Source organism: Vombatus ursinus, unplaced genomic scaffold (genome assembly GCF_900497805.2).
Source record: "Vombatus ursinus unplaced genomic scaffold, bare-nosed wombat genome assembly UNPS02000749.1, whole genome shotgun sequence".
NCBI classification, from domain to species: domain Eukaryota; kingdom Metazoa; phylum Chordata; class Mammalia; order Diprotodontia; family Vombatidae; genus Vombatus; species Vombatus ursinus.
Genome location: NW_020940527.1, coordinates 2,865,417 through 2,880,253, shown reverse-complemented (window position 1 = coordinate 2,880,253; position 14,837 = coordinate 2,865,417). Strand labels below are relative to the sequence as shown.

General features: G+C 45.4%; 1 protein-coding gene across 5 annotated transcripts in view; it reads right to left on the bottom strand.

The window, feature by feature from the left end:
• Nucleotides 1-234: 234 nt before the first annotated feature.
• Nucleotides 235-14,837, bottom strand: part of CHST3 (carbohydrate sulfotransferase 3) — a 56,330-nt gene continuing 41,727 nt past the window's right edge. For all 5 annotated transcript variants that reach the window (XM_027859663.1, XM_027859657.1, XM_027859668.1 and 2 more), the window contains 2 exons: nt 5,236-5,510; nt 235-3,965 (listed from right to left, as the gene is read on the bottom strand). In XM_027859663.1, the coding sequence (XP_027715464.1) occupies nt 2,726-3,965; nt 5,236-5,375 (1,380 nt within the window). In that variant the 5' untranslated portion in view covers nt 5,376-5,510 and the 3' untranslated portion in view covers nt 235-2,725. The remainder of the gene's footprint in view (nt 3,966-5,235; nt 5,511-14,837) is intronic.

The following is a 14,837-nucleotide window of genomic DNA, read 5'->3' as shown; positions in this document are numbered from 1 at the left end:
CTCCAACCAGTTGAACAGAAGAATAACTGTGGAGCTTTTCCTAATAAAAACTCATCCTGGGACCCATCCTGGATGAGTAATCAGGGACTCATCCTGGACCTACAGCTCCTGGCTTTTTCCTCATTTCTATTTTTAACTATGTGCATCTCTCTCTCTCTCTCTCTCTCTCTCTCTCTCTCTCTCTCTCTCTCTCGTTTTTAGTGTATTTATACATATAACACAGACTCCCTGCAAATAAACTATTTTTTATTTTTCATCTTTTCACAAAATAAATAAATTAATTCAATTTGCAGTGAACAATATTCCAAAGATAGGAAACCCTCCCCTCCCAAGTTCATTCTCAAAAGAGTTCTCCAAAAATCTCTGGTGGGAGGAGGGGGGATGGCGATGTGGGGAGCAGGGAGCTGGCAACATGTGCAAGACTAGGCCCCCCCCAGAAAACAACACTGGGAGTGGAGGTAATGGCTCCTCCATCACCCCTCGAAGCCTTACTGGAGCTGGTAATTTTCCACTCTTGGGAACCAGCAGGTAAAGGAGGGGTGGGGACAGGGAGGAGGGAGAAAGTAGTCCCCTCTTTAGGAAAAAACATTTCTGGACCTGCCAGAAATGTCTTCAGCAACACACATCCTGAGGTGGGAAGAGGCTCCTAGACAGTGCTACTGGATTCTCTGAGTCTCAGTCCATTTTGTTCAAAATGAAGATCTCTCTATTGGAGGAGGGCATTAGAGACACATTCCTGCACAGCCCATATATGGAATATGAAATCAAGAACAGAGACATCCATGCACAACTACAGCTCCCCCAATTGAAATAGCCCCCAAACCAAGGATGGATCCATCATGGTTCTGGACACTCTGTATTTTGGCTGCTTTTAGGAATGTTTCTTTCTTGTTCCCCTGAGCTATGACCAGTCCCCAAATAGAATGTCACATTTCTCTCACCACATATGCTGGCCTGGGATGACTGGATGTGTAACTCTCATGCTGAATTGCCCAGGAGAATGTAAGCTCCCTGGATGGCAGGCACTGTTTTCTTGTTCTGTTTTGTGTTTTTTTTCTTTGGATGCCCAGTCTCTGGTACAGAGCTTTGGTAACTTGAAGGCACTTTAATAAATGCTGGTGGAATTAATTAACTGTGGAACAACTGCATTTTTGTGTGTTAATTTCTAGGCCATGACCTTGGAGGGGAGAGGGGGAGCTTGTCACTGGACATTGTCTTTAGAAGCAAAACATGTACGTGGAGACAGCCTCCTGAGGCCAGGGTGCTTCTCTGAGGAGAAGGGGAAGAACCCCAAGATCCTGGAAAACAAAAGGGGTAATGAAGACAAGTCTGATGAAAAGCAGGGCTGGTGGTGGGAGGGGAGATAGGGCTGAGCAGACTCCAATTGACTCCAGCTGCCTCAGTTTGTTTCTGGGGACCCCCCTGTAGCAATGGCCCCAGCCTCTGGTTTCTTCAAGTTTCCCTCAAGGCCCCAACCGCCTTCTCTACCAACCACCTCCAACCAATACTTCTTGCTGAAAGAAAAATAGCAAAGGAAGAAACCAAACCATGAATAACTTTAAAGCCCCAAATAATGGTCCCCTACCAAGCTGAACAGTTTTTCTCCCCAGAAACCTCAAGGAGGTTGGAGAGGGGGGCTTTGAGACACTGATTTGTCACCTTGATGGCTAGTTTGTGGTCTAAAGGAGGGGTAGGAAAAGAACCAATGCCTTCTAGAGAGGCTGTCCTGTTCTCCCTTCTCCCCTGAACCTTCCCTAGGCACTTCCAGCTTCAGCTCTAAATCCCCTCCCCCAGCCAGCCAGCCAGTCAGCCAGAGGAGCCCTTTATCTGTCCCCCTAGGCCAAGCTTTGATCCTGCCTTCCAGTGGTAGGCCTGGGCAGCCCTCAAGGAGAGAGAGGCTCTGTAGGAGCCAAATGACTTTGGCTAGGGCCCTTGGGGGTGGGGTGGGGTGTCATAAATAAGTTGTTCGAGGGTTGGTCAAAAGCCAGTTTAATGCAGCCCATCTGCCACAAAAGTGAGGAAACTTATAGATAAAAGGAGGTAGTAGTGAGAACCAGACACAGGCAGGGGTCTCACTCAGAACTGGGAGTTTGCCATTGCCATTTTAAATGAGGCCCTTCGGGTCAGTCTTATTATCCCAAGGAGGTGAGGAGTCTCTTTCACCTCCAGGTCCATCTTCCTCAACAATTATAATAAAAGTGAGTGGACTCGCTTTGAATGTTTAGTACCCAAGTACCCTGCAGGAACAGGGAGGCACTTGTATGGAGATGGGGAGGAGGGGGCAGGAGGCAGAGCGTGCTGTCAAAGGGTGAAATGAAGTCAGGACATCCACCCTCCCAGCCTAGCCTCAACCCCCCCCTCCCCCCACCTCCCCGGGGAAAATTCATCCCTGTCAGATGGAGGTTGAAAGTCCCCTAAGCGGGTCAGGAACCTGCCCTGGTCTCTTTCTGTCCTGGGAAATCTTGGCCGCAAGAGAATAAGTTGGAAAGTGACAAATGGGGGATGGGGTTGGAGTGGGGATAAGGCCTACTTCTCTAGCAAGAAGGACGTGCCTGGCTCATTTAACTTCTTACTGGATGACCCTTGCCACCACACCCCCACCCTCTTCAGGCTCCGTGTCATTGCTCTGACTTCTCTGTTGCATTTCAGTTTCAGTCGACATCAGTAGGAGGTCAGGGGGCTGAGGATGGGGATCGTGGCTAAAGATCCAGTCCCCCTTCTGCCATTACGTCACCCAGAAGGTGCCCCGGTCCTCCAGCAGACTGATGGAGCGATTGGTGAGGGTGGCTGGATCAGGGGCCAGCTTGTAGCCAAAGAGCTCCATAGCGGGGCCGCAGGCACCCTGGACCACCTGCGCCAGCTTGAACGGGATGGTGAAGCGCCACTTGTCAAACTGCTCCGACGAGTTCTTCTGGGTAGAGTAGATGCCGCTGCTGTCCCGTGGGGCCTGGGTGTTCTTACGGATCCAATCTTCCACCTGTGAGGTGAGGGTGATGCCCGCAAAGCGGTACATCTCCCGGGCCTTCTGCAGAGGCGAGCGGGCCACGTCCTCGTAGCGGACCAGCATGTAGCGGCCTCGTAGCCAGGAGGGCTGGCTCAGGCCCAGCTCGGCGGAGAGGCGGATGCTCTCACAGTTGCCCCGAAGCCTCTGCACCTCGTCCTCCCGCAGGCGGGCCTCCCCTTCCGCCACCCATTTCTTCCAGGTCTCATACTTGCCAGAGAAGGCCACCATGCGGGACGCCTGCACGGCCCGGGGGTCCCGGACCAGCTGGATGATCCGCATGTCCAGGCGGGGGTCCTCCACCAGGGGGCGAAGGAACTCCAACTGTCGGATGCGCACGGCTTTGAGGGCCATGTGCTCTTTGCGTCGGCAGGCGTCCGCGGCCAGGGTTAAGTTGAGGGCGCCGCAGCGGCGGTTCTTGCAATGGTACTTCTCAAACACCTTGTTGACAAGGGGCGTACAGACAGGCTCCTCGCAGAGCGAGCGGCTGGACCCTCTCCGGAACATGAACTGAGTCAGATGGTCCTCGGGAAGCGGGGTGATGAAGTGCTCCAGGATGTAGAGGTCGCAGAGGAACAGCTGCTTCAGCACGTCCCGGTAGACCAGGGCCGAGCCGGCGGCATTGGCTCCCCCAGGTTCAAAGGTCACCGTCCGTTCGATATGCCACAGAGGCTCGAAGAGGTAGAAGATGTTGCCTTGCTGGTTAAAGAACTCCCCCACGAAGGAGGAGCCGGTCCTGGTGGTGGCCATCAGAAGCACGTGCCGTCGTGGGCCCAGGGGCAGCTCCTCGGGCCCCTCGCCCAGCTGCAGGGTGATGTTTCGGAGCCGCTCCTGGAGCTGGGAGAAGGAAGAGTCCAGCTCACTCAGGGATAGGAGGGACGCATTCTCCGAAAGGATCAGGGCTGGGTCGGTGCTGTTGGCATCCATTAGGGACTGTGGGATTTGCTTCAGCTTGTCGGAGACCCTGTGAGCACAAAAGGAAATAATTAATAATGATGATGATGATGATAGCAGGTAGAATTCATACAGCACTTTAAGGTTTGCAAAGAACTTTACACAGATTATCTAATTCTATCTGAAAAAATATCACTGTTAGGGTTAGTATCTATGCAGGCAGCCATATGTCAACACACAAGCCGTTTCCTTCAGGAAACCTCCTTGGAGCAATTCTCTCTAGTTCAATCCCTGACTCAGGGAAACAGAATCCGAGGATGTTAAGGCTGTTCAAAACTTTCCATTTGACAGAGGACCAGCAAGGTCTAGTAATTTGCCCAAGTTCATCCAGCTAGAAGTTGATAGCAGCTGAAGCTGAGTGGTGCAGTGCAGAGAGCACCTGCCGGAGTCAGGAGGACGTCAGTTCAAATCTGCCCTCAGGCAGTGTGACACTGGGCAAGTCACTCAATCTTGACTGGAATCCCTTCAATAAGATAAAAGTTAGTAGCAGTCAGAAAGAACTCAGGCATCTTTTTTGAAAAAAATAATTCACTGCAGATTGAAGCGTGCTATTTGCTCTCTTTCTTGCTTCGTTTTGTTTTGTTTCCTCTTTCTTGTGGTTCCTCCTATTGGTTCTAATTCTTCCTTACAACATCACTAATGTGAAAATATGTTTAATAGGAATGTATATGTATGGCCTATATCAGATTGCACGCTGTCTTGCTGAGGGAGGTGGGAAAGGAGGGGAAGAAAAATTTAAAACTCAAAAGCATATGGAAGTGATTGTTGATAACTAAAAATAAATTAATAATAATAATAAATATAATAAGGAAAAAAATAATCCCCCCCAATCATGAAGCAATTTTTTTCTTCCTTTCAACCTTCCCTTCGATCAACAGAAAAAGAAAGAAAAAAGAAAACTCTTATAATAAATATGTATGATATTTGATTTTGGTCCTCAAGTGAATGCCAATCTGCATTGGTAGGAGTTTCATCATTGAGAGTTTCCTATACTAGTGAAAAAACAGGTCCAACTGAAAGGTAGGTAGGTAGATAGATGGATGGATGGATGGATGGATGGACGGATGAATGAATGAAATGGGGTTGAAAGGGTTTTTGTGTCATTGTTTTGCCTCATCTCCCTACTAGATTACAAGCTCTATGAGGGCAGCGATAATGTCTTATCCAAACTCTGCATAGGCCCCAGTGCCTCACATAATGCTTCATACACAGTAGGTACTTTTGTTCAATGAATGAAGGAATTCATGAAAATAAAGAATAATGGTTCCCTCATTTCTTACCTTGATATGATTTTATTTTCTTTCTCAATGAAGACAAAAACGATAACCACAAACAGCAGGAAAAGAGCATATTTGCTCCTCATTCTCAGGCTGTGCAGAAGGTCCCGAGTATCCTGAGGCCAAGAATGTCCTCTTTCCATGGGAATCTACTGGGGAGAGAGAGGGAGGGGCTCTGGGAGCTCCTTCCCCTCCCAACAAGCTGTCCAGCCCCTAACCTTGGGTAGTTAGCTGGACCACATCTTTGATCTTGGCATCAGGTGGAGGACACCCACGTCCTGCAGAAAGAGAAAAGTGATGTCAGCTAAACATCTTACATTTTGAAACAAGGGAAAAAAAGGATGTTGGAGCCAGTAGATGGCAGGATGCCGTCCTTCCAGGGGCTTAACATAACTATAGCCCCTATGGATTTCAGAAAAACCTGGAAAGACTGACATGAACTGATGCTGAGTGAAGTGAGCAGAACCAGGAGACCATTGTACACAGTAACAGCATCATTGAGCGATGACCAACTTTGATAGACTTAGCTCTTCTTAGCAATACAATGATCAAAGACAATTCCAAAGGACTCAAGATGGAAAATGCTATCCACATCCAGAGAAAGGACTGTGGAGTCTGAATGTAGATGGAAGCATATTATTTTCTCTCTTTTGTTTTTTCTTTCTCATGGGTTTTTGTTCTGATTCTTCTTTCACAACATGACCACTGTGGAAATATGTTTAATATGATTGTACATGTATAGCTTATATCAGATTGCTTGCCATCTTGGGTAGGGGGGAGGGGAGGGAGGGAGAAAAAAATTTGGAACTCAAAATCTTATAAAATTGAATGTTGAAAACCATCTTTACATGTGATTAGAAAAAAATAAAATACCATTAAGTGGGAAAAATAATAACTACAGCCCTTATCCATGGAAACCTAAAGCCAAATGAATGACATGGATTGGCTGGAATCTGAAACTGAAATGAACGCAAATATGATTTTTATTGAACTACAAACAGAAGCAACACTGTCTTTTTTTATGTTTCATAGAAAACCTCATGGTCTAGGCATGTAATCCAAGGAGGTCAAGGATAGAAAGGTCCCAGGAAAACCAAAATATTCCTAGCAGTGCTTATTATAGTAGCAAAGAACTGGAGAAAAGGGAGGATGCCCAGTGATTCAGGGAATAGCCAAACCAGCAGTGGTAGATGAATGTGATGGTACTACTATGCCATAAGAAATTATGACTATGGAGACTATTAGGAGGCATGGAAAGATTTTTATGAACTGATGCAGTGAAGCAAGCAAAATCGGGAAAGCAATATATACAATGAGTTGCTGTTGTTTAGTTGTTCAATTGCGTCCAACTCTATGTGACTCCATGGACTCTTGTCCATGGGGTTTTCTTGGCAAAAAATAACGGAGTAGTTTGCCATTTCCTTCCCCAGTATGCCCCCATTTTACAGATGAGAAAACTGAGGCAAATGGGGTTAAGGGACTTGCCCAGGGTCACACTGCTAGTAAGTGTCTGAAACTGGATTTGAACTTCAGGTCTTCCTGAATCTTCTTCCCCAAAGAAGAGACATGAGAATGTACCTCCCCCCCCCCTCCACCTTCTTCGCAGAGGTGGGGGGAGGGGCGCTATGGAAATGGAATACTGTCAGATTTGACTAATTTGTTATTGCTGTTGTTGCTTGCTGAACTGCTTTTCCCGCCTCTTCCTTTTTTTGTTCTTATAAGAGAGGCCTCTATGATTATGGGAGGGAAGCAGAATTGATTGGGAAATGATGGTGACATTAAACACAAGAGTAATCAATACTTTTTTTTTTAAGTGAACCAGTTCTGAAGGCAAAACATTTCTAAAACCAGAAAAGTTGGAATAGCATCTTATCTTCCCATGCACCCACATCCTGACATGGACCATTCCAAATGATAGAGTCACCTTTTCCCCCAGGGGGAAGGGATGACTCATCATCTCATGTAGAGCCATCCCTTCTGTACGCCATGTGACAAGTGCCCACTCAGTTTTTGCTGAAGGTTTCCAGTGAGTGGGAAGACAGCTGCTTCCCAAGGCCATCCATTCCATTTCTGTTTGGAGCGAAACATACCCCTCTCTCAGCAGAGAGGTGGTGAATTAGAGGCGTGGAGCTAAGCAAGAGGAGTTGATGTGTTGGCTGTTTTGCTCACCTCTACTTCTGTTCTATGAGTGGGTTCTATTGAGGGTTGACTGGAAGTCACAATGATAATTTTTTTTTTAAGAATCAACAATCATTCCCCAATTGATAAATGGTCAAAGGATATGAACAGCCAGTTCTCAGGTGAAGAAACTAAAGTCATCTATAATCATATGAAAAAATGCTCCAAATCACTATTAATTAGATAAATGCAAATCAAAGCAACTCTGAAGTACCATATCACACCTATCAGATTGGCCAACATGACAAAACAAGTAAACGATAAATGTTGGAAAAGATGTGGGAAAATTGGAACACTGATGCATTGTTGGTGGAGTTGTGAAATGATCCAACCATTTTGGAGAGTAATTTGGAACTATGCTCAAAGGGCTATAAAAATGTATATAACCTTTGATCCAGCAATAGCACTTCTAGGGCTGCATCCCAAAGAGATCATACCAATGTGAAAAGGCCCCACATGTACAAAAACATTTATAGCAGCTCTTTTTGTGGTGGCAAAGAATTGGAAATTGAAGGAATGTCTATCAATTGGGGAATGACTCACAAGTTGTGGTATATGATTGTAATGGAATACTATTTCGCTATAAGAAATAATGAGCAGGTGGACTTTAGAAAAACCTGGAAAGACTTGTATGGACTGATGCTGAGTGAAGTGAGCAGAACCAGGAGAACATTGTACACAGTAACAGCCATGTTGTGCAATGACTAACATAGATAGACTTAGCCCTTCTCAGCAATGCAAGGATCTAAGACATCTCCAAAGGTTTCATGATGGAAAATGCTATCTACATCCAATGAAAGAACTATGGAGTTTGAATGCAAATTGAAGCATACTATTTTTCATTTTTTTTCTTCTGTTTTGATTTTTTTCCTCTTTCTGGTGGTTCCCTATTGGTTCTAATTCTTCCTTACAACATCACTAATGTGGAAATATGTTTAATAGAAATGTATATGTAAAGCTTATATCAGATTGCACACTGTCTTGTGGAGGGAGGGGCACAGAGAGAGGAGGGAGGGGGGAAAGAGGGAGGAGGGAGAGGGGAGGGAGGGGGAGAAAAATTTTAAACTCAAAAGCTTATGGAAGTGATTGTTGATAAATCAAAATAAATTAATAAAAAAATTTTTAAAAGAATCAACAAAACACTTTTTTAAAAAGTGAGATGGGGGCAGATAGGTAGCACAGTGGATAGAGCCCTGGCCCTGGATTCAGAAGGACCTGAGTTCAAATCTGGCCTCAGATACTTACTAGCTGTATGACCCTGAGCAAGTCACTTAAGCCCAATTGCCTCAAAAAAAAAAAAAAAGAGAGAGAGAGAAAGAGAGACAGGTAAGAGGACACTTAGGAGGGCAATGTTAAGGAATAATAATATCTAAAATTTATATAACGTTTGAAGGTTTGCAAACCGTTTTACTTATATTATCACATCTGATCCATCACAACAACCTTGTGAGGTTGTTGCTATGAGGAAGTTGAAGCTGAAGAAAGGTTAAGCAGCTGGCCCAGAGTTCTAAGGCTAATAGGGATCTAAGGCAGAATTCGAACTCAGGACTTCCTGTCCCAGAGTCCAGCATCCTGCCCACTACTCCACCTAGTTGCTTCAGGAAGGGAGAAATGGAAGCCAAAAAGGAGAAAGCGTCTAGGAAGCCGGGGCGGTAGACATCCTCCAAAGCTGCCGAGATCAAAGAAGACGGAGCTTGAGGAAGAGCACTGAAGAGTTTGTGGACCACCTCGGAAAGACGTGCTGCATATCTGGAGAGCAGAATCATGGTGCTGCTTTCTCCAAAGGTGACTCTATCATCTGGAATAGTCCATGTCTCAAACAAGATGGTGGTTGTTTTTTTCTTTCTCAATGATCTCTATACCAAGAGGGGCAGATTCCTAGAAATAAAGTATTACCTCCCCTAACAACCTACATCAGCAACATATGTCCCTTAGGCAAAACTAGTCTTCCCAGAGAAGTTCTCCTCCCCTGCGTTCTTCCTCTCTCTCTGGAAGCATCCTACTCACTTCCCAATGTGCAAAATACTTTGTGAATTTCATAGGCTCAGGATCCTTCAACACCAGCTGTTTCCCCAGAGGATCCCTGAGGCTTTTCTAGAAATCACTGAGTAAGGAAGAGGGAATCCCTACCATAGCATCTCCATTTGAGCTTCCTTCAACCGAGAATCTACAGGTCTCTGAATCCCCATCCTGTTCTGGCCTCTTGGATGAAGGCAAGGAGAACTGTGTGTGGGTGGTCAGAGACATGCGGCAGCGGACCAGATTTCACATGGAGCTCTGCATTCTATAGGGATAGTGTCAGCTCTTCCCAAACCTCTGTGTTCAAATATCCTCGCAACTGACACAGTTCATGATATTTCTGGTCCCTGGAATCTAGCTTTATGGGAAAAAAAAAAAAACTCTGGTCACAGAATCATAGAAACTGAAACTTGGGATTTGAAGGCGTCAGAAGCTATCTAAGGCCAAATCCCACCTGCTCAGAGGGAAGTACCCATTGGACCAGTCTGTGATCCTTTCTTTCATCTTCTAGTGGTCCCACTTTGCCCACTCAGATACCCTTTCCCACAATGTACCCTAAGGACCTTGCCATCAGTCCTAAAGACCACAGGATATTTCCATGTTGTGCTGTCTCCCCAAGTTAGAGAGCAGAAACTCTTATGTGTATCACTTTTTAATCTGTATTTCTGGTACTTAGCATAGTGTTTTAAAAATAGTATCACTTAATTGCAAATAGTGTTTTTCTATTGCATTCCATCTAATACAATCCCTCTCTGAATAGGAATCCCCTCTACCTTTCAGCCACCCTTTGGACAGTCAATCAGTCAATCACTTTTATTAAGTACCTACTGTGTACCAAGCATAGAGCTGAATTTTGAATCCATGGGAATTGTTAAGTAAAGAGGGGGATGAGAAGAAAGCCCTGTGGGATAACTGCTCTTAGGAGGTATGACCTAGATGAAGATTCACCAACGGAGACTGAGAAGGAGCAGTCAGATAAAGAGGAGGAGAAGCAGGAAAGAGTAGCATCCCAGAAACTTAGAGAGGAGAGAACATCAAGGAGAAGAGGGTGATCCACCATGGCAAAGGGCGCAGAGAGGACAAGACAATGAAGACTGAGGAAAGGCCATTGCCAATTAAGATATCAGTTGGTAACTTTGGAGGGAGAAGTTTTGGTTGAACGATGATGTTGGAAGCCAGAGATAATTAAGTAGAAGGTGAGACGAATTGAGTGTAGACACCCACTAACTCCCAAGGTTGCCCGTTCCACTCTCAGATGGCTCTAATTGTTCAAAAGTTTTTCCTTTATCTGGCTTACATCGAATCATAGGATCATAGATTCTGAGCTGAAAGGGAAGTCACAGGCCACCCAGCCTAACCCCGTCCTTTTACAGATGAGGAAACTGAGGCCCAGCTAGGGTTTTTAGCTTGCCCAAGGCGACAAAGGCATCAGAGATAGTTTTGAACCCAGTTCCTCTGACTCCTGAGACAGTTAAATTTCTACATTTGCCTCTTTGCAACTTCTACTTGGACCAGTCACCTCACTGTTCTGAGTCTGTATTTCCTTGTGTGTATAATGGGGGAGGGGAGGAAGGAATCTTGGCATAATGGATGGATGACCCCTGGGAGTGAGTTAGGAAGACCAAGATTCCATTGCTGCCTCGAACACATACTGGCTGTGTGACTCTAGGCAAATCACTTAACCTCTCAGTGTACATGGTCAACTCCTAAGACTTTAAATAGCAGAGCAGGTGTGGATCTGTTTTGGCAGAAGTTTCCTCAGAAGGTGAATTCTACATGAATGAAATTGTAGGGGGTGGGAGGAGAGATAGAAACAGAGAAAGAGAAAAAAGGAGGAAGGGAGAGAGGGAAGGAGAGAGAGAGAGAGACAGAAAGAGGAGAGAGAGGAGAGAGAGAGAGAGAGAGAGACAGAGAGAGACAGAGATTGATTAGTGGAAACATCTGAACTTAAGGACTAAGAAAGAACAACAAAAGGGGTCTGAAGGAATCAGGGAATGGAATTCAAACCCTCCCTCAGGAGGTGATATGAAGAAGGGAACAAGGCAAGAGAGTGAATGAAACCTTCTGGGTTTTACTACTTTCTTGGAATGCACGAGACTCTTTGTCCTTTCCAAAGAAATATAGTTGGCTCTTTGCCTACGGAGTGAGGAGAGACCCTGTGGGAATGTAAGCTTTCCAAGTGTTAAAAACAGCTCATTGATGAATGCTAGAAAAATGTAAGCATGGGAGGGTTGGAACTTTTCTAGACCTAATTCCATGTGGATGCTGGTGCAGCTTCTGGGCTGCAGGGAAGGGCTAAGAGGGTGGCACCAATCATGGAGACGGAGACACAGGCTTCGAGGGGTTGCCGCCCTGATTTTCAGAAGTTTAGATCTATGGTGGAAGAAGAGAGGGAACAGAAGTCCACCATCTTCCACTCTAGACTTGTCCTATGATGACCATGCCACGAAACCAAGACATCAAACAACAGTGGCCTTGCCTGTCTCATGATCTTCCAAGTTCAAGTTCAAGTTTCCAATTTCAAGATCATTAAAAAAGGTTAGAGTAAACAACACTGCCTTGAATGTCTGGGTGTCCTTGAGAACAGCACTGGGCTCATCTAGAGGGTTATTAATAGTATAATTAGCATTGAGTGAACACCAATATGAGCCATGCCTGAACATGATTTCTTCCTGGAGGGCTCACAGCCCAAATGAGAGAAATACTAAATTCAGGGTGAAAACAGGCCACACTTGCCTGAACACTAATATGCTATTGGTGAAACTGTGAATTGTTTCAACAATTCAGGAAAATAATTTGAAAATGTGTGAGAAAAGTCACTAAACTGTTCTTTGACAAAGAGGTCTCATTAGGGGGCATATACTATGGAAGTCAGAAGCAAGAAGAAAGGAAGGCAGAGGAGTAGATAGAATGCTAGGCTTGGAGTCAGAAAGACCCAAGTTCAAATCCTGCCTCAGAGACTTACTAGTTGTGCGACCCTGGGCAAGTCACTTAACCTCTGTTTGCCTTAGTTTCCTCATTGGTAACATGATGATAATAATGGTTCCTATACCCTGTTGTAAGGATTCAGTGAATGCATATAAAGTGTTTTACAAACCTTAAACCCTATATAAATGCTAGTTATTACACTATACCTTGTATTTACTTATCTATAAATATGTTGTATTCTCCTCCAATAGAATATAAGCTCCTTGAGGGCATGGACTGTCTCACTTTTGTCTTTATATTCCCACCACCTGGCACAGTGCCTGGCACCTAACAGGAACCTGATATAACCGCTTGTAGATTTATTAATGGGTTGACTATTGGTTGCCATCACTTGGAGCTAGGGTGTAGACAGACATCTTTCCTCTCCGTGATGGCTGCTTCTGGTATTATCATGTCAGGGGAAGGGTGGGTGGGGACAGCCTACGATTCCAAGGGAGAAAGTAGGAAGACAGAGAGAGTGCAAATGTTGGCATTTCTGTAATCATCGCTCTACTCAAGTAGATGCAGAACCTGATTTGCAAAGTAGTTTACATACATCATGTCATTTGTACAGTGCCCAACACATAGCAGGAGCTAAATAAATTCTTGTTGACTTGACTCATTTTTTGTGACAACCCTGTGAGGTATTATCCTCATTTTGTAGATGAGAAAACTGAGGCTCAGATTTTGGCTTGCACATGGTCACAGAACTCCCTTTAAGGTCCCTGCTAGCTCTAATCTTATGAGTAAGTGTTTAACAGGAGATCTGAACCCAGGTCTATCCTCACTTCCAATTTGGTGCTCTTTCCACTATACCACCAAGTTCAAGCATTCTTGGGGTCACCCTTGGGTCAGGGCATCCTTTTTCTTTTTTTGGCAAGGCAATGGGGTTGACTTGCCCAGGGTCACACAGCTAGTGTTATGTGTCTGAGGCCGGATTTGAACTCAGGTCCTCCTGAATCCAGGGCCCATGCTCTATCCACTGCACCACCTAGCTGCCCCTGAAGGCATCCTTTTGGGGTGATTCCTTGAGTGAAGAACTGTGTGAGGACCTGTCTATCACTCTCCCCATCTACAAACCATCCTGGGAAGCACAGAGACAGATGTATTTTGCTCCTGAGAAGACTGTCCAACTTCCTTTCCTCACAATAACCCCCTAAAGGGGCAGCTAGGTGGGGCAGTGGATAGAGCACCGGCCCTGGAGTCGGGAGGACCTGAGTTCAAATGTGACCTCAGACACATAACACTCAGTAGCTGTGTGCCCCTGGGCAAATTACTTAACTCCAGTTGCCCTGACAAAAAAAAAATCCCCCCTAAAAACAGCGTTTGAAGTGACCTGGCAGGAATTCTATAGACTTCCCATTAGGACATGTCCACACCAGTGATACCAGTGACAGCATGGCCCCTGAGGACTATGGTTACTTCCTAGGGAGATATCTTCCCAATACCCTACCAGCTAGTTCACAGGAAGCAGTATTTAGGAGGAGACCCCCTAGGAGTCCCAGGTCATGTGCTGAGCAAGTTTGGGAGGGATATAAGGAGGAATGAGTTCCTGTTTCCCAGCAGGATAGGATCTTTAGCATGTAAAACACACTGGCTTTTTTTTTATTTGGTTTTCAGTATAGTGGGAACATGTCCAAAGACTGGGAAGCCAGGTGACCTTCATCCAAGCTCCAGTTATGCCATGTGCATTAGTGTGATTGTGGTCAAGTTACCTCTCTGACCTCAGTTTCCTCATCTGTAATATGACAGTGTCGTACGAGATGGTACTCTGAGGTCCCTTCTAGTCATAAATCTATGAAAATAACATAACCAATTGAAACAGAGTAGATCCTTCCCATCCACCTCCTTGCCCTGCCAGAAATTGCTGAGGGATGGCTTGGGAGCTTTCTGTGGCTTCCCGGAGAGGGAGGAGGAGAAACAGCTGGCTGAATTTTCTTGCCTCAGTGACAGTTCACAGGAACATGGGACTTAGAGCTGGAAGGAATGTGAACAGTCTTACAGTCAAACCCCATCATTTTCTACATACAGAAATAGTGTTGGTCGAACGAATTCTGGTTTAGCAAAAGAATACAGTGAATTCTTACTTCCCCAGACGAAATTATGAAAGGGACAATCTCAAAAACACTTGGGAGGTCTTGTATACTGACAGAGAGTGATGTGAAAGGGACCAGGAGAACAGTTTTTGCAGGGACTGCAACAGCAAAGAAAAACACTTGGGAAAGACTGAACAAGGCTGCTGGGTATAGTGATGGATTCCAAATCTAGAGCACTGGCCATAAACACGCTTGCCACTTTTTAGCACTGGGGCTGGGCTAGATAAGCAGGGGAACACTGGCATTTTTGGCCACAGCCAACGTGTGGATTTCTTTTGCATGACTATACTTATTTGTTACAAGCCTGGGTGGGAGGGAGCGGGGAACCTTTTCTTTTGGGGGGGA